This window comes from Anolis carolinensis, chromosome 4 (assembly GCF_035594765.1).
Source record: "Anolis carolinensis isolate JA03-04 chromosome 4, rAnoCar3.1.pri, whole genome shotgun sequence".
In the NCBI taxonomy this organism is placed as follows: Eukaryota; Metazoa; Chordata; class Lepidosauria; order Squamata; family Dactyloidae; genus Anolis; species Anolis carolinensis.
In genome coordinates, this window is record NC_085844.1 from 96,503,902 (window position 1) to 96,524,498 (window position 20,597).

The 20,597-nt window shown below is 41.8% G+C and overlaps 1 protein-coding gene across 5 annotated transcripts in view; it reads left to right on the forward strand.

Moving 5' to 3' along the window:
• Positions 1–20,597, forward strand: part of slc12a7 (solute carrier family 12 member 7) — a 154,785-nt gene that overhangs the window by 80,385 nt on the left and 53,803 nt on the right. For all 5 annotated transcript variants that reach the window (XM_008108883.3, XM_062980827.1, XM_062980829.1 and 2 more), the window contains exons 3-8: positions 7,021–7,143; positions 8,077–8,223; positions 12,107–12,161; positions 14,908–15,038; positions 17,164–17,390; positions 19,600–19,811. In XM_008108883.3, the coding sequence (XP_008107090.2) occupies positions 7,021–7,143; positions 8,077–8,223; positions 12,107–12,161; positions 14,908–15,038; positions 17,164–17,390; positions 19,600–19,811 (895 nt within the window). The remainder of the gene's footprint in view (positions 1–7,020; positions 7,144–8,076; positions 8,224–12,106; positions 12,162–14,907; positions 15,039–17,163; positions 17,391–19,599; positions 19,812–20,597) is intronic.

Genomic DNA, 20,597 nt, shown 5'->3' on the forward strand with positions numbered 1-20,597 from the left:
AGCGAGGCTAGGAAATAACTTGATACTTGAAACAAGGCTTGAACGTGGAACAAGGTAACTAAGAACAAGAACAAGGTCCGTGGAATAACTTGATAAATCCGTGGAACAAGGCAAGGATTGATCCTGGGAAACAAGGCAAAGTCCGTAGATAAACAAAGGCTGGGAAGCAAGGCGAAGGCTGGATAGCAAGGCAAGGCTTGAGCAGGAGCGAGGCTTGAACCGGAGCGCGCTGTCCAGACACAACTCGCTCCGTAGGCTGACGAATTGACTCCGCGAAGTTACTACGCGGGTAAAACACCTAAATAGAGTCTAGCTTTCCCGCCGAAGCAGTTCTCTGGGAATCAGAACCGAAAGCTAACTCTGAGACCAGATGTGAGACTCCCCAAAGATTCTCACGAGAAGCAGTCTTAATTGGCCACATTCTTAGCTGCAATCCTCGCACTCCTGCGCGAAGCTGAATCCAAACTTCTCTGTTGTTTACAAAACTCCCGGCGCAAGAATACGGGAGAAGTAGGCTCTGGGCTTGTTTGACATACTTCAGGGAGACAACTTTCTTGCAGGTGCAAGGTTCCCAGATCTGCCTGGGAAAGATCTGGCTGAGAGGAATCCAGTTCAGACTGGGAAGGTAAAAAACCCAAGTTTTCATCTTCATCAGGAATTACAATGTCCTGAGCAGGACTACAAGGCCCATGGGTCATCACACTATCCCCCTCCTCAAGGCCCCTCCCAAACTGGGGCCCTCTCCCCGAGGCGCGAGGTCGCGGTTTGGTGGGATAGGTCTGATGAAAGCGACGGGTTAGATCAGGAGCATGGACTGTGGAGGCGTCTTCCCAAGAGCGTTCCTCAGGGCCAAAACCCACCCAGTCAATGAGATATTGTAGGCGGCGGCGGTGAAAGCGAGAATCCAAAATGTCCTCAACCTCGAACTCCTCCTCCCCATTCATCAAAACAGGAGGGGGGGCCGGTTGGTCTGTATCAGGTCGCACACCATCCGCCGGAAGGAGCAGGGAACGGTGAAACACTGGGTGAATGCGCATTGAACGCGGAAGTTGGAGTTTGAAAGTCACGGGGTTTAATTGCGCCACCACTGGATAGGGACCAATGAAACGGGCATCTAACTTCCGGCAAGGGCGGTGGGAGGGCAGAAAGCGAGTGGACAGGAAAACCCGATCTCCTACCTTGATTTCAGGGCCCGGCTGGCGATGTTTGTCAGCGTGGCGTTTATAGTCCTCCTTGGCTTGGTCCAGTTGCTGGAGCAAAAGTTGTTGCACCGCTGTGAGTTCCTGCAGCCAATCCTCTGCTGCGGGAACCTCTGAAGTTTCAATGACAGGGGGAAAGAAACGTGGATGGAAGCCGTAGTTTGCAAAGAACGGCGTTTCTTTTGTAGAAGCTTGAACTCCATTGTTGTAGGCAAACTCAGACAGTGGTAACAGAGAAGCCCAATTGTCCTGTTGATAGTTTACATAACAGCGAAGATACTGCTCCAAAGTGGCATTGGTGCGCTCCGTTTGCCCATCTGTTTGGGGATGATGAGCTGAAGATAAGCGAGAGTCTATGCCCAATAGTTTTTGTAGTGCCTTCCAAAAACGAGAGGTGAATTGAGATCCACGGTCTGTGACTAAACTCTTGGGCAATCCATGTAGTCTGAAAACATGTTGAAGAAATAGATCCGCAGTTTCCTTGGCCGTGGGGAGGCCTTCGCAGGGAATGAAATGGGCTAACTTGGTGAATAGGTCCACCACCACTAAGATCGTGGTGAATCCACAGGAAGGTGGTAGGTCAGTGATGAAATCCGCGGAAATTATTTCCCATGGGCGAGATGGGGTAGGAAGGGGGTGTAAAAGCCCTGAGGGCTTCTCCCTTCGTATCTTGGAGCGCTGGCATACTGGGCAGGTGTTGACATATTTTTCCACATCCTTGCGGATCTTGGGCCACCAAAAATCCCTTAGGATCAAATGCATAGTTTTAAATAGTCCGAAGTGTCCTGCTGGTTTGCAGTCATGACACAGACGAAGCGCTTTTTCCCTGCCCGGTCCGGGTGGGATATAAACATGATTTCTATAGCAGAGCAGCCCATCTTTAAGCGAAAAGGGGAAATGCAGACCTTGGCGAAGTTGGTCCTGCGCCCAGGCATCTGCTTGCTGACTAGCCCTGATTTCTTGAGCACAGATGGGTCCTGGAGTAGGGGAAGTTGAACCAATGGGAATGGATTTGGTGTTCCCCACCGTGAGCGTGGCAAAGTTCTCAGGTTGTAGCAGTTGGGATTCAAAGGTCTCCTTGCGTCCTGCAGCGTATTCCGGTTTACGTGACAGGGCGTCTGCTTGCTTGGTTTGGGCTGGGGTCACATAATGGATCTGGAAGTTGAAACGTTCAAAGAATAAAGCCCAACGTTGCTGCCTCTGATTTAGTTTGCGGGCAGTTCTTAGATGTTCTAGATTACGATGATCAGTGTGGACTTCAATGGGAAATTTGGCCCCTTCTAGCCAATGTCTCCAAGTTTCAAAGGCTGCCTTTATGGCCAGTAGTTCTTTTTCCCAAATGGTGTAATTCCTCTCTGGTGTGGTTAGTTGACGAGAATAAAAGGCACAGGGGTGGAGGTGATCTCCCACCGGTTGTAAGAGTACAGCCCCAATTGCCACATCAGAGGCGTCCGCTTGCACCACAAAAGGGGTTCCAGGATTTGGGTGCTGTAGAATTGGCTGGGAGGTGAATAGTTTCTTTAGTTGCTGGAACCCTTTCTCTGCTTGATCAGTCCAGCGGAAAGGCTGCTTTCCACGGATGCAGCTAGTGATGGGGTCGGACCAGCGGGCAAAATCTGGAATGAACTTGCGGTAGTAGTTCGCGAACCCCAAGAAACGCTGCACCTCTTTCTTGTTAGTTGGCGCCCGCCATTCCAATACTGCTGAAACTTTGGCTGGATCCATGGAAAGCCCTAGAGGCGAGATGCGGTAACCAAGGAAATCTACCTCTTGTAGATCAAAAGCGCATTTTTCCAGCTTGGCATAAAGTCCATGATCCCGCAATCGTTGTAACACCATTTTGACGTGGTTCTCATGTTCTGATTGTGATCTGGAAAACACCAAAAAATCGTCCAGGTAGATTATCAAGAACCTGTCTAGATAGTCCTGAAAAATGTCATTGACAAAATGCTGGAACGTTGCGGGGGCTCCGCATAAACCGAAATTCATAACTCGGGACTCAAATAATCCGAATTTGGTCTGGAAGGCGGTCTTCCACTCGTCCCCTTCCCTGATGCGAACTAAGTTGTAAGCCCCCCGAAGATCCAGCTTGGTGTAAACCTTGGCTCCTCGAAGCCGATCCAGTAGATCCGAGATTAAAGGCAGGGGATAGCTGTTCCGCTTGGTGATATTGTTCAATGCTCTGTAGTCCACCACCAAGCGTAGTTCCCCTGACTTCTTCTTCACAAACATCACTGGGGAGGCGGCTGGGGATTGAGAGGGTCTGATGAATCCCTTGCGAAGGTTTGTCTCTAGGAATTCCCTGAGAGCTTCTTGCTCTGGTTCAGTCAGGGAGTAGAGATGCCCTCGCGGGATCGGGGCCCCCTCCACCAAGTCAATGGCACAGTCATAAGGTCTATGTGGGGGTAATTTTTCGGCTTCTTTCTCATTGAATACATCCCAATACTCGGAGTACTTCTTTGGCAAGGTGATGATGGGCTCGGTGTCTGTGGCATGGCATACCTTGGCTACGAGGCAATGGTTTTGGCAGTACGGTGAAGCAAACTGCAGTTCTCTGTTGGACCAGGAGATGTTAGGGTCGTGGAGAGTCAGCCATGGAATTCCCAAAATCACAGGGAAATGGGGGACCTCGGTAACAAAGAAGGAAATCTCTTCCATATGTTCCCTTATCCACATCCTGGTGGGTTCCGACCACTGACTTACGGGGCCCGTCTTGAGGGGACGGCCGTCTATGGCTTGCACCACACGGGCATTCTTGAAATCATGATATTGTAATCCCAGAGAGTCGGCATACTCTCTATCGATGAAATTGTTGGTAGCTCCAGAGTCTATCATGGCGTGGATCATGACGGGTCCCCTTTTTGCTGACCATAATGTGACCACGAGAAGGAACAGGACCCCGGTTGGCGGCTCTTGGATGGATTTTTTGACCGGGTTGGCGAGCCTCTCTACACCCGGTCGTTGGCTTCCCCCGCCGGCTGTGTGCCAGTCGGCTCAGACGCCTTCGTCTCCGTGGAGGACGCCGCCGCAAGACGGGCGGCAGGCTTCCCTTTGGCTGGGCACTCTCTGGCGAAGTGGCCCCCGTTCCCGCAGTACCAGCAGAGGTTTAAGCGTTGACGACGGGCCTTCTCGGCGGCATCTAGTCTGGGACGCACATTGCCCAACTGCATCGGCACCTCCTCGCCTCCTCTGGGGTATGGGGTTGGCGGTGGGGGTCTCCACACCGGACGTGGCTGAACGCTGGCGGGAGCGGGGGGTTTTGCCCCGGCTCTACTGCCCTGGCCTCGAACCCACTGTTTCCTGTTGGCAATCATGACTTCAGCCCGTAAACATTGATCAATGAGTGCCTCGAGGGTCTGGGGAGGATCCACCTTGGAGATTTCTTCCAGCATTTCAATGTTGAGACCCTCCCGGAATTGTCCCCTGAGGGCTACATCGTTCCAGCCGGTGTTGTGGGCCAGCACTCGGAACTCGGCTATATACTGAGACATAGGTCTGTCTCCTTGGAAAAGGCGACGGAGTTTGTGACCGGCTGCCTCCAAATTGTCCTCGATTCCCCAAGTCTCCTTGAGGTGGTCCAAGAAGTGTTGCGCTGATCTTAGGTGTGGAGAGGCTTGGTCGAACAGTGCCGTCGCCCAGCTGGCCGCTGGCCCGTCTAGAAGACTGTAAACCCATGCCACTTTGATGTCTTCTTGGGGAAACTCGGCAGCACGGGCCTCCAGATAAGCTTGACATTGGCGACGGAAGACATGAACCTTAGAAGCTTCTCCAGTAAACTTGGTTGGCAACGCCATGGCCGGAAGACGAACTCCGCGTTCCTTCAAACCCCTTATTTCTCCATCCTGTGCATTGAGCTTATCACGGATTCGGTCCACCTCTTCCTTGTCGATGGTGTAGGTAATCGGCTGGCCGCTCGGCCCAGGTACGACTCCGGTAGACATTCTGGCCGAGGTTAATTGGTGCTTAGGGTTGGCGGAGTCAAACTGTCACGACCCAGGCTGCAGAGCACCAATAACCATACACAGAGGCCAGAATCTATCTAATAACTTTATTGTAGGAATATATAAAGTTAATAAAAACAAGTGTAGAAAATAGTCCAGAATTAGACCTTTCAGGAAAGGTCAGAATTAGTCCAAAAAAACAATGTCCAATAAGAAATATTAAGGTCCAAAGTTGTAATCCAATAACCGAAACACTCACTTTGCCAAGCAAAGTGAGGGGAGATGACAAGGTCCTTTAGTCCATGAAACTTGAGCGAGGCTAGGAAATAACTTGATACTTGAAACAAGGCTTGAACGTGGAACAAGGTAACTAAGAACAAGAACAAGGTCCGTGGAATAACTTGATAAATCCGTGGAACAAGGCAAGGATTGATCCTGGGAAACAAGGCAAAGTCCGTAGATAAACAAAGGCTGGGAAGCAAGGCGAAGGCTGGATAGCAAGGCAAGGCTTGAGCAGGAGCGAGGCTTGAACCGGAGCGCGCTGTCCAGACACAACTCGCTCCGTAGGCTGACGAATTGACTCCGCGAAGTTACTACGCGGGTAAAACACCTAAATAGAGTCTAGCTTTCCCGCCGAAGCAGTTCTCTGGGAATCAGAACCGAAAGCTAACTCTGAGACCAGATGTGAGACTCCCCAAAGATTCTCACGAGAAGCAGTCTTAATTGGCCACATTCTTAGCTGCAATCCTCGCACTCCTGCGCGAAGCTGAATCCAAACTTCTCTGTTGTTTACAAAACTCCCGGCGCAAGAATACGGGAGAAGTAGGCTCTGGGCTTGTTTGACATACTTCAGGGAGACAACTTTCTTGCAGGTGCAAGGTTCCCAGATCTGCCTGGGAAAGATCTGGCTGAGAGGAATCCAGTTCAGACTGGGAAGGTAAAAAACCCAAGTTTTCATCTTCATCAGGAATTACAATGTCCTGAGCAGGACTACAAGGCCCATGGGTCATCACACCCACAAAAGACTTCTTTGAGGCCCATAGGCAGGACTGGGCTTCCCCTTTGCCAGTCCGTCCTTCATGTACCTGTCTTCCTGGTCAGGCAGGCATGTAAACAGCCCTTCACCAGATTCATGTCATTCCCATAGGGACTTCCCCATTGCCAATTGGCTGTCTTTCTGCCTGTTTTTCTGGGCAGGCAGGCAGGCAGGGAGGGAGGGAGAATGGCCCGCAGAACTTATTTTTATATTGGTCCTTTCCAAGGGTCAAGATGTGCAGGCCTGCTTGAGATTGACTTTTCCCCACAGTGACTTGGGTTTTGTAGTAAATGTTACTACATAAATGTTACTATATAATTCAGTTTGTATATTTATTTATTTATTTATTTACAGTATTTATATGTAAGGGGACTCAGGGCGGATCACATTGTATACATATAAGGCAAACATTCAATGCCATATACACATAGAACAAAGACAGAGACAGACGCAGAGGCAATTTAACCTTCTCCTGAGGGGATGTTTGATTCTGGCCACAGGGGGGAGCAGCTGCTTCATCATCCACTGTGACAGCACTTTCTCATTCCAACGTCGTAAATTAGTTAAACTTTCCTTCCCACTTTATAAGTGGTACCTTATTTCCTACTTGATAGATGCAACTATCATTTGGGTTGCTAGGTCAACGAGCAGGGGCTGTTTTTTTAAAAAAATTGACGGGTGCTCACCCCGCCACGGGCTAGCTTCGAACTCATGACCTCATGGTCAGAGTGATTTATTGCAGCAGGCTGCTTACCAGCCTGTGCCACAGCCCGGCCCCTATATATATTATATTTGCTTTAAATATATCCTTGTCTCTTTCTTTTTGTTTCCAAAATACCATCAGGAAGAAATGGATAGCAACCCCATGGTATCATCTCTTCTTAATAAGCTAGCAAACTATACCAATGTAACTCAGGGAGTGGTAGAACATGAAGAAGATGATGACAGCAAACGCAAAGAAATTAAGGTAAAAATGCTGAACATTCTTTCCAACTTAGAATTTTTGGTAAGGTTGGCTGCAAACTACAATTTATAGTGGGCCTTCCAGCTCAGCGGATTCTTGATTTGTGAATTATACTGACCGCGGATCATCACATAAATGTCACCATTTATAATATCCAGTGTTTTTTTGTTTCTGCTTGGGATCCAAACTTCCAGTGTACTTTTCTTTTTCTTATTTGTCTTCTTTGTTTTAATGTACTAGAAAGCATGACAAAGATGTTTTGCATAAAGGAAGCAACTGGGAGAAAGGGAAAATATATACTGCTTACTAGCACCTCAAGGTTCATGGCTAATAGCATCTCAGTGTGTTTCTTGCTCTAAAGCTTTGTAAGATTTGACCATCTGTATCATGGAGACTATGGAGAGAAGTGTTGTGGAATGTATGTCTAAACCAGCTTCTCCAAACCTGGCATTCTCCAGAAGTTTGTCTAAAACGTTGCCACCATCCAAAACTAACATAGCCAGTGATCATGTTAGCTGAAGTTGATGGAGTGTAGTGCATCACATTTTGGATGGTATCAGATATGAGGAAGACTGAAATAGTCACTGCTTTACAAAAATTAGCTTACTTAACTTACTCTCAAATTCTGTCAAATTTTGTTTCTTGTCTGATCATGGTCATGGTGAAAGCCACATTGCACTAAATCATCAAGGATTGCAATGTAAGAGTTTCTGAGTATTTCTGTGGTTGCATGTCCATCAATTTATTTATTTACTTTGTTTTATATTCCACCCTCTCTCCCTCATTGAGGGACTCAGACCGGCAATGAATGTTACTGTTCTCACTCCATATTAAAAAATACAGGTTTCATTCAAGGTAATTTGGCCTAAATAGATACTTGATTCAGAAAAAAAAACCCAATTGGAAGCAACTCTAATGTTTTGTCTTGGTTTTTAGGCTCCACGTATGGGCACTTTCATAGGCGTATACTTGCCCTGCCTACAAAATATTTTAGGTGTTATCCTGTTTCTGCGACTGACTTGGATTGTGGGAACAGCAGGAGTACTTGAATCTTTCATCATTGTATTCATATGCTGTTCTGGCGTAAGTATAATTTAGTGTTTTAAGGTATGAAATATTCTACTTTGCTAATAACTTTATTAGAAAATTGAGGGGTATAGCAATTTTGGTATAAGACAGGCATAGGTACCATCCTCAGCAGCAGTGATGCTAAAACGCCAGTGAGCCACGTTACAAGCAGAAGGGGCATTAAAATGTGTTTCTCTCTTGTCCATGTGGTCACGTCTCTGCTGGAGATTTCTTAACTGATTAAGGAGGAGTTCCAAGGGGCCATGTTATCTCCATATTCCAGCTCCCAAGAAGGTTTCTTTGCTTGTTTTATCACACAGATAACTTCTTAGAAATCATCTGAGCTTTCTATGTCCTATCTTCACTGCCATGTCATAGTCAGAGACAAATAGCATCCTGCCAGAATGCATGTTTCAGCCATAAAGCATGATCTCCTGACCTCTTGCCTCCTGCAACAACATCATTATTGTCAGCTACATCCGTCAACTAAGTCTGCTGGATTGAAAGTCCTTAGATTTAGAATTCTTTGTTCAGAACCATTATTTTAAACAGATTGGGAAATAAAATATATATGGATGTTTGGGGTAATTTCTTTAGACTTTTTCCATTAAAAAATCACACAAAGAAAAATGGAGAACAAAGAAGGGGATAAGGGTTGTGGAGCTCTGCTTAGTGTCACTGTAGCAGAGAAAAGGAATTGAGGGGGAAGGAAAACCTTATATTTGTTATAATTATTAAACCTATACCTTCAACTCAAGTGCTATTATACACATTGTCTAAAGTTTTGAGAGTTCCATATATCCCTTTTAACAAAAAAAAAGACTCTTGTCATCCAATGTCAAAATTGGTAGTCGTGTCTCCCCATACTATACAATATGCTTCCTATCTTCTCTTCCACTTCTTTACATGTCTTTTATCAATGTTTAACTATTGCCATATAAATCTAAAAATTCAACTCCATTTATTAGTAAATTAATATTGTGTAGGTAAAAATTCACTATGTTACATTATTGTCTTTTCTTCTTCTTTAAACACTGCACAAACTTTCTGTATTTGTGTGTGTGTAGTTATGAAATAGCTAAATAACAAGGCCTACAAACATTTCTATTCTAATTAAAGAGTACTGACAGGTCAATTATCTAAAGTCTCTTGAATGTAAAGTATATAATAGTACAAAATGTATCTATATACTATTATTACCATTTTAGTCAACAAATCTTACTGTGGTCATCTTCCTTTGTTTTTTTAAATAGATTTAATACATTTTATTCTTCATTTATGTCCAACGATCCCACATTCAGTGTTCAGAAAACTGAACGTCAAAACACATTTTATTTCCTGCCTTTGAAGAGGGCAACAAGACATCTTCCTATACATAATATTTAGAACATATAATATTGTTCCAGTTAATTCTTCATTAAGCTAAAGGAAGATCTTAACAACATCCCTGGATTTACTTGGTATGAAACACTTAGCATACATAATCTTTATTAAGCTGTTTAACTGGCATTATATCATTAAATCTTTCATTTTCCTCTCATTTTCACTTTTATTTGTGATACCAAAACTACAAAAAAGAGAGACTAATTCAGAGGGAAAGGTAATTTACCCAACGAGATCACAAATGTCATTAAGATAAATAGGGTCTTACCCAACAGCTGATTGGCCTGGCCCCATTTGAACAGTCTCACATTAGTTTGTTTCCAACTTTTGTCATTTTAAATAGCAACATCATTTCCAAACAGCTCATGAGGTGAGATATTGTTTCCAGTGTTCAGAGCCAACAGACACGAGTTCTGTGCCTGTGGAGTAATTTTGACTGATAGAGTTGGTATCCTTGAAAATACCCCCACCTATCCCCTTAAGTGTATTTTTTTATTATCATGCTTCTTTTTAATTTGATCAGTTTGTGCAACCTTTCAATATCTCATTCAACATTACTTAAACAATTCTTTGACAGAATACTTGTTAAAAATACGACTTTCGCTACAGTTGCCTCTCTGCTGACTTATCACAAATGTTTGCTTTAGGCTAACCCTAAGGAGCCCGGTGGCGAACTGTGTTAAAGCACTGAGCTGGAGACCAAAAGGTCCCAGGTTCAAACCCCGGGAGCGGCGTGAGCGGCCGCTGTTAGCTCCAGCTCCTGCCAACCTAGCAGTTCAAAAACATGCCAATGTGAGCAGATCAATAGGTACCGCTCCGGCGGGAAGGTAACGGCACTCCATGCAGTCATGCCGGCCACATGACCTTGGAGGTGTCTACGGACAATGCCGGCTCTTCGGTTTAGAAATGGAGATGAGCACCAACCCCCAGAGTCAGACATGACTGGACTTAACGTCAGGGGAAAACTGTGACGCCTCAGGGCAGCGTGAGCACTAGGAACCAGACACGGAGGCCAATAAATAGTCTAATATCTTTATTAAAGAAATAAAGGAGACAACCAAAAATAAGCAGAGTATATAGTCCAGCAATAATCCTTTCAGAAACACACTCAAACTTCTAGGCTGTTTGAGTGGGGATTATAGCAAGGTCTGTCAAGAGTTCCAGGTTTCAATTCCGAGGCTAGGATACAAGGCAAGGCAAAGTTAGTCGTGGTAGAGCTGAATCGCTGTCCAGGCTTGGCAGGGAGACGAGATGCAATGCCCGGTCTACTCGAGAGTAGCGCGCCGCAGAGACTAGAGTCGATGTGATTTCCTCAACTGACACGTTGACACTACAAAGGTCAGTCTGCGCCCAGAACTTTTATGGGACTACAATCTCCCCTCAAGCCAGGTGTCTGAACACTCTTTCCCAAGGGAAAGTGGACTAGAGTCAACAACTTGCCAGATGCAACCCTCCCGGGAAACTCTCAAGGGAACTGGCTTAATTAACGCTTGCTTTCTCCGCTAATCTAGCGCTTTTTCTCTTATTCTGCTTCTCCGAGCGAGATGTTTCCCAAAACAATCTTCGATCAAAAGGAGCGCTCTCTGGAGAACCAGGCTCTGGCTCAAGGGCCTTTGTAATTATCTGTGGGCTAAAACTGTCAACAGGGGACATCTGGAAGAGAGCAGAATCTTGCGGAATCGGCACAAACCCCATATCTGCTTAGGTCTGATCCATAATGGCGACGGGGTCATGACTCGAGGGTCTCTGAGACACTACAAAAACTTTACCTTTTTACCTTGCTTTAGGCTTATGCCTCAACAGAGGTTTTTTCTTGCTACTTTCCATTTAAAAATACTACTAGAAACCTCAGACTTTAGGATATTTAACATACTCCAATTAGTTCACATCCTTTTGTATGCCTGATACTTAACCTGCTCTGAAACACTCATTGTTTGAACTTTAAGACATTGGGCTGTTGGTTTCTTTTATGTCTCCTTAGTGAGTGATTTGCAGACATGTAGAACTAGAACACTGAATGCTAACCAGTTTGAAACTTTGAAAGGAAGAATTAGATGTATAAATATATAAATAAAATAATTTCTTTTTCATACAATATTACAGTGATGCACAGAACATACGAGTAAGGAATGTTCACGTTTTTACACACCAAGGATCCTCTAATTGTACTCTAGCTAGATGAAAATGTCTGTGTGTCTGTGTCCAGTGACCACCAGTAAAAATGAAACCTTGGTTCCTTTCTCTGTCAAGGGGAATGTATAAATAATACACACACATTATGGAACAAGAATAAATAACTGCATCTCCCATCATTTTGTGCCTATAAGTTCTGAGACTATATCTATGATATTTTATTTTTGTAGCGCCTTGCTGAACACAGGGGCAAGCATTGGGGTCTTTGTCGAACTGGATTTCATTACTTCTGTCAATCCTGTTACTTAAACTTTTGTAGTTTTTCTTTTCTTTTTACTCAAAATGTTCTGGTAACATTTTTCAATATTTCTTGTTTTTGCAGACTATGTTAACGGCAATATCAATGAGTGCAATAGCAACAAATGGTGTTGTTCCAGGTAATTAATAATTTTCCTTCTATTGTTTTACCTTTAATGATACTGAAAAGACCATCTCTATGGTGAAGTAGGAATAGGGGTGTAGATAGCAAGGTATATCTTATGACGAGAGGTGAGCCTGCATCATTGAAAGGTGAGCTGCAGCTACATCTTTTGCCCTGCCTACGGTTTGAAGGCCCAGAAACATTGCAGATGATCATTCTTCATCTATAGTTATTTGTGCATAGTGATCTTGCCTTTTTATAAATGAATAAGGCTAAAGTATATAAATGCTATAACGTAAAACTATCTTCCAGATGCTAAGATTGCTCCTGACTGTCCTTTGGACTTTCTTCCAGTGTTTCCCTATCTTCCATGACTTTTAAACATCAACACAGCAGTTACTATTACTGCAACACTTTTGCTGATGTCCTCCTTAGCACCACTTGATATATCCCTTTTTCCTTTCTTTTTTTAAATAATCTGGATTAGCCAATTAGCCAGAGAAGAGCACAGCAGGAGACCTATTGCTGTTGGTGGATTATCTTGGCTTTTTTAGTTGTCTTTTTCTAAGACAGTGTTTCAGGTATTGTTTGCTTGTAGGTGAAAAGTATTACATATGTTAGCAGAGTTTGGGTATTATCAGGTGCACAGTATTGGTCTGTGACAATCTTCATGCATATACTTATATTAAAGAAGAAGAATAAGAGAGATAGTCAGCACAAACCCAACCCCTAGGATATATGGTCTTATGTATACAAATGCAAGTATGGTAGGGAATGGGATTCCTTAGTGTAAGTACATACAGTTGTGTATTTATAAATTCCCTGGAGGCAGATTTTAAATCTTGACTAAAGGAAATAAAAGCCTTTTCTGTAGAATGAAACATTCCCACCAGTGTAAAATACGATTTCTAAAGCATGGGATTTATCTAGGGCAAAAGATGTTCAGACTGCATCCAGGTCTCTCATCACTGTGGCATTGGTCTAATTCTTATGAACACACAAATATCATTACTGTAAAACCGCAATTGTTCTGTCAAAATAAAGGGTAAAAAGGGTAAATTTCTTGATTCTTAAATCAAGAAATCATCTCCCCCAGTAGCCAAACAGAACATTTATATAAACTCTGAACCCTTAATAAAAGTTTTGGAGTTTGAAAGTCATTCCTCCTCAGGAGTGACAATCAAAGCTTTTCCATGGCAACAAAATGACAATCTAACACAGTACTACAGCAGACATGCCAGATTTAAGCTCTAATTTCTAGAAAAATACACAAAGTCTAAAATCAATACAGTGTAAGATAAGATAAAATACAGTGACACAGGCAAAACAAGAAACAAAACTTAGGGCAACTAAAACAAGCAGCATTTTATTTCCTCAAAACAACAGAACCTAGGATAAAATATTAGGTGCTGTATCCTTTGTCTCTTTTCATGGTTCAACCAGCTCCTGCAGTCTTTAGCCAGAGTTTAATTCTGGTTTAACCAGAGCTGCTTCTTTTGCTAAGAATTGTACTTTACACCAAGGAAACAGGAAAGCTCTTGTGAGGTGGGGGAAGAGGACATGCGTAGTTTGACAGTCCTCTCACTCTTGTAACCATGATTAAAATAAGTTTAACTTATTGGAAGCATTAAATTTACAGCAGATCTTATTCTTTCACAAGCCACCATTTGTGTTGCTCAGTCAACTGTTGTGGACATGACTTGAGAGGAGGAATGTGTAAATGTAAACTAAGGAGCCATGGAGAGCACAGAACAGACTTCTTATTAGGGCTGTAAAGAATTAATTGGCCACTGACCGAAACTGATTAAAAGAATGCAGACCTGATGTTGCAGATCATCCTTTGTGAGTAGATGTTCTAAGTTCTCAGTAGCCCTTAAAGCCATTATTTGTTGATTGTGGGACAAAATTGGGCCTCTCAGGTTACTCTAGCATGCTGCACCATACAATGTTTGATGTTAGTCTTAGCAAGAATAGACCCTTGAAATCAATGGGATTTACTTGCATGTTGAGTCACCATTCAAAATAGCTTTAATGAGTTTTCTTACAAGTAGCCAAATGCCAACCAGTATGTCTGCCATGCTATCTAACCGAGGACATGGAAGACGTCATCCCCAATCACACTACAAGCAGTCCCTTTGTGTATGTAAGTTGAAACAGGCACATTTCAAGCAGTCCAGCCAGAGAGAGAGAGAGAGAGAAAGAGGGAGAGGGAGAGAACGCTTTGGATAGCATAGGAAAGGACTAACACCCCTGTGGTGTTTGTTTTGCTGTCTGTGGCCCTGTTCAGAAGATATCAGATAACTTCCTGTCCCTGTGATAATTGGATTTTGAAAAATGTGACGTTGTGGAAACAAGGATTGGTGATAAAGCTTCAGTGGAAACACATTTTCTCTATGATAATAACTCTTTCAGGGATGAATTCCTCTTTTGGGGGGTAGATTTCTCCCACTTCCCATTTTATCACCCGCATTCTTAAATGCAAGTCATTTGTCAGTCAGATGTTTGCCTGTATTGTGAATATATGCACCTAGCTATGATAAAATAAACCTACCAATGTTAGAATATTTTGAACCTTCATTAAACAGTTCATAAACTCTTTAATGATATTTTTATTTATACTCTTTTAAATGAATAGCATTGGTTTTCTACCATGTTTCACATAATTAGAAGATTAAATTAATTAAGCAATTTCAATATGTTTTGAACACGTTTGGGGTGTTTTATATCATTCCAATGTGTGTTTGTCAATGTTCTTTTCACAGCTGGTGGCTCGTATTACATGATTTCAAGATCATTAGGGCCAGAGTTTGGTGGAGCTGTGGGACTCTGTTTTTATTTGGGCACCACTTTTGCCGGGGCCATGTATATTCTTGGTACAATTGAAATTTTATTGGTAAGTTCCATACCCCAAGTTTTTCTCTTGTAAGTTCCATACCCCAAGTTTTTGAATCTAAAATAAATAAAACTTACTTTCTACTTAACCTGCATATAGTGGATGACTATCACATTAAAAATATTTTTTCTCAAATGAACTGTGATTATGGAACAGGCCGACTTATATGGGAGAACATGATCCTTCAGATAACCTGAACTACATAATTGATACAGTTTTTCTAAAAATTACAGTTGGAAAGCACCACATCAAAGTGACAGTTTCCCCATCTCTTCACTGAAAGAGAAATACAGGTTTTTTTTAAAAAAAAATCTGCTATGACGTGTTTAGAAATTAGGGGTAGTTAACTGTGACACTCAGTTTTTGGCCTATAAGTCTTAGCTCTCCTCTAGCTCGCATACTAGTGGTGAAGAATTATGGGAATCAAATGCCAAAAATATCAGAAAGAATATAATAGTTCATCCCTGGTTGGCTTTATTTATTTGTTCCATCTGTTTGTTTCTCTATTTTTTCTGTTGTTGCAGATCTAATTAGTAGATTAATTGAACAATCACATAATAGTTAATCACTAGACATTTCTTGACTTGAGCTGTAACTATATATAATATGTTATGTAAGCCCACTAAATGCACCCCTTTTCCTGTATAGTGTCACAATGAAATCTGAAATTATGACTGGAGTTTGTTACTTAATTATATTCTTTTTGGGGGATAGTTAAATAGTCTGCACTTGAGACCATGTCCTATTACTGTATATTTTACTGTTCTGTTTAATCGATAACATTTTCAACCTCACTGCATGTATACATTAGGGATGTGTCTGTGTCTGACTTCAAGTCACCTGCCAACTTACGATGACTCATAAATTTCAAAGACATTCAAAGAGGCTAGAAACAGCAGTCCATGCAGTCATGCCGGCCACATGACCTTGTAAGGTGTCTGCGGACAACGCCGGCTCTTCGGCTTGGAAATGGAGATGAGCACCAACCCCCAGAGTTGGTCATGACTGGACTTAACATCAGGGGAAAACCTTTACCTTTACCTTTAGAAACAGCAGTATGGTAGAGAGAGTAGAGGAGGTTGTGCATCCCATAGGCTCTTCCAGGATGAGCTAAACTTTCACCTTTCACCAGTTAAAGCATAATAATATGCCACAAGTACCACCTGCCAGCAGTAAAGAACTGGTGGGATCACAAACCTGCAAAGGTAATGGAAAATGAACATGCAAAAATACTGTGGGACTTCTGAATCCAGACTGACAAAGTTTTGGAACACAACACACCAGACCTCACGGTTGTGGAACACAAAAAAGTTTGGATTTTTGATGTCGCCTTACCTTACTTTTCCTGATGAAAAACAACAGGAAAAACTCAGCCGATATCAGGACCTCAAGATCGAACTGCAAAGGCTCTGGCATAAACCAGTACAGGTGGTCCTGGTGGTAATCGGCACACTGGGTGCCGTGCCAAAAGATCTCAGCCGACATTTGGAAACAATAAACATTGACAAAATTACTATCTATCAACTGCAAAAGGCCACCTTACTGGGATCTGCATGCATCATCCGAAAATACATCACACAGTCCTAAACACTTGGGAAGTGTTCAACTTGTGATTTTGTAATATGAAATCCAGCATATACATCTCGTTTGTTGTGTCATACTATGTCTTTGTGTCAATAAAATAATAATAATAATAATAATAATAATAATAATAATAATAATAATAATAATTTCATTTCTTACCCACCTCTCCTTGTGGTTCGAAGCAGGTCACAACATGGCTAAGAACACATAACCATAAAGACTATAAAATACACATATTAAAACAAATTTCTACAAAACACTTAGAGCATCTAAACCCAACATACCTTATAAAGATGACACACAAATGTTTCGGTTTCCTCTTTGTCCTATACAGAAGAAACCAAGAACAGAACAGAAATCCCAGTTGACCAGGCATTAAAATATTTTCCTCCATTACCTTTTATCATCCTTTTATTTGAAAAGAATCTAAATATTTGGATTAATCACCTTGATGTTTTCTGAGTATTTTACTTAAAGTATTTAAACTACAAATTGGTTTAAGTGTGTACTAAAACCTGTTAAATCTTTGTTTCTTCTGCAGAAATACATTGCGACCAATGCTGCTATTTTTACTGGAGGCGAGGAAGCCACTTTAAACAATATGAGAGTGTATGGCACTTGCATCCTTGCACTGATGGCCATAGTGGTGTTTGTGGGAGTCAAATATGTCAATAAGCTTGCACTAGTCTTCTTGGCTTGTGTAATTCTTTCAATTATTGCCATTTATGCTGGAGTTATTAAAACTGCATTTGATCCACCAGATTTTCGGTAAGTAAAGAACATGTTTAGAATATCTGTGATAATTATTGTAGCATAATTTATTTATTTTTAAAAAAATCTGACACAAACCAGTAAAGATTGTCCCAGTAGTGAAAAATGGATATGTGGAAAAATGGAAATAGGAAGTTCAAAAAATGCCATTCGTTTTCTTATTGGGAGACATAAATTTAGCATTTATTTTCGTGTCAGGAGCGACTTGAGAAACTGCAAGTCGCTTCTGGTGTGAGAGAATTAGCTGTCTGCAAGGACGTTGCCCAGGGGACGCCCAGATGTTTTGATACTTTTACCATCCTTGTGGGAGGCTTCTCTCATGTCCCTGCATGGAGCTGGAACTGATAGAGGGAGCTCATCCGCGCTCTCCTCGGGTTGGATTTGAACCTGGCAACCTTCAGGTCAGCAACCCAACCTTCAATTCACAGGGCTTTAACCCACTATGGCACTGGGGGCTCCTATAGAAATTTAGCATGAAGTCACATGTTCCTATTATAGGTCAGGAGTATGAATCATGCAATCCATAGACCATATGCCACCCTTTGCAGAGTCCTGTGTAATGGATTAGAATTCTAAATTATGTTTGTGTTTTTTAAGATGTCCAAAGTTGTATCTTCAGAAAAGTATTTCTAGGAGCAACATTTGCTCCTCTATGTACTATTTTTGGGCTATATTTGGCAGAGGAACCTTTTAATTATTTTGGTTTAGTCTTCATTGTTTTACCTTAATGATTGTGTTATCAAGCTCTTTGGAGTTTCCTTGATAAACCAGCATTATTTTCTGCATCTCAAAAATCCACAGTTATTACTTTGGTAACAAACATGTTGTTTCCAGGAACCTTCTGTAGCTTTCAAATACATTTTCTCAAAGGAGGGATATTTGACTCAATTTCTTTTCTCTTTCACATCTCTCATCAGAATTGCAAGTGGAACCTGTAAAAGTTATGGCCCTCATACATAGTGGTTGTACTGGCTTGGTGATTATTTTAGCTTAACTGGTCCATTCCTACTTTAAATCTGCCCCCTCAGTCCCTGGGAATTGAGATTTTAACACACGCAATAGCATCTATTTGATTGTATTTTTATTCCCAGTTGTCTGATGCGGTATTGCATATAACTCAAAATCAATTATCTAATATTTCTGCTTAATCTGTTGATAAATCTTGCCTTGTAAATAATATAGACTACAAGATTCAGAGTATATACAGCATGGACAATGTGGGTTGTAGAAATACTTAATTCAGTTCCCCAATTTGGACCCCCCCTACATCCCACCCCCATACTATATTCTAGTACTTAGTATAATTTGGAATGTGTCTTCAAATGTTAAGGATAATAATGCAGCAGTTGCCCATTATCAATGTGGTTTATCTGCCTAAGTTTACTTTGGTTATCCCAGTAGGCATTAAGTTAATTTCAAGCACAGAAATTATATATTTTTAAAGAACTATAAATAATTTTGTAAAATAGCTTACCGATTTTTTCATTTCTTTCCTCAAATGATTTGGAAAACTTTTTTCTTCAACTCTCTGAATCATCATAGCTTATGTCTAGCCTCCTGTTGCAAGGACGCACTTTGCTCAGGTTGACTTTGTTTTCTTTAAAGCAATGTACATTTATCAAGTGCTGGCAGTGATTTTCCTTGATCTCACATTGCACTGTTTGAGAGGTTTCTTTTACAGGCCAGTGACATTAAAAACAAAGTCCAACATAGTATTCATATTACTGGCACTTTTTATGTGGCTCCATGAGTTGTTATTTAATGGGGAGGACCAGCATTAAAATTTGAAATCAGAAAATGAGTGTTTCTGAAAAAGATTTCTGCTTAGTTTGGAAAATACATCTTTTTTTGTCAGAGCAAATGAGAGGTTGGGAGCCATCATGCTGTAGTGGTTCAAATGTTTAACTAGGACTCTGGAGTTCAAATCACACACAATTGTGGAGACCCACTGGGTCACCTTGGGTACATCACACTCTCTCAGCCTCAGAGGAAGGGAATAGCAAAAACCCCTGTGAACAAATCTTGCCAAGAAGACCACACAATAGGTTTGCCTTAAGGTTGCTATTATTGAAGACTTGAAAGCAAAAATCAACAACAAAAAGATGTCAATATCAATTTGAATAGATGACAATGATAGTTCTTTTAGACCAATTTATCTTGGTTTAAGAGTAGCAGTCACATATTGTTTATTCCTTTTGTTTTCTAGTATCTGTCTTCTTGGAAACCGTACATTACTGAGTGGTGATCACATTTGTGCCAAATATGTTATTGAAAACAATGTAACAGAGACTACTCTACTCTGGAAAAAATTCTGTAGTGATGATCCATCTCTGAATGCTACATGCGATGAATATTTTCGTCTAAATAACGTCACAGAAATTCAAGGAATTCCTGGCGTTGCAAGTGGAGTCCTGTTTGGTAAGCCTCTGAACACAGATGCATAAAGTCATATAGATGTAAACTAATAATCTTCTATTAATAAAACACATACAGGGTGGATGTCTTATTGCTTCCATGACACCACTATACTGTACCTGCTACACATTCTCTTATGCTGTCACAATTGGCTAGATGCAGTGGTAATTTGTATAGGATTATATTATATACTATAAGTTCCTTTCACAGACAGCAAAATATGACCTATTCCTTAATCCAGGACAGACCCTAAACCAAATGGAAACCTGTCTTCATGTGCTGCACTTGTTAAATTTTTAATACCTTATTTCTATTGCATGTCTAGGGCATTTAAGGATGTTTGTGTGTGATTTATAATTTATGTACGATTCATATATAATTAATGCATGTATAAATTTTTCACTAATTAACCCCCCCCCCTCCCACACACACACACACCCCAACATAATAGTGGAAAACTGGCAGCATAGTTTAGTGTTGCCCACTTTACCAAGTGTTGGTAATATTTGTTACTTTTGCTGAGTGGGCAGTTGAATAAATAGTGGTAATTGAAGAAAACCAGACCCCAAGTCTGATGTGCATTTGCTAGTGCTACTGAGTGGCCACCCTCAAGCCATTGGCTGCCAGTCCATGGTGAGTTTCAAGAGGAAGAAAGAAACTACTGTATTATAGTCAGTGGGCAAAAACCTGGTACTGGTCCTTGGCATATCAGATGGCTTGATATATATTGTCCTAGTGATACAGGTAACATCTTGATCCATGTATAGTTATGGTGTCCCTTCACGTTTG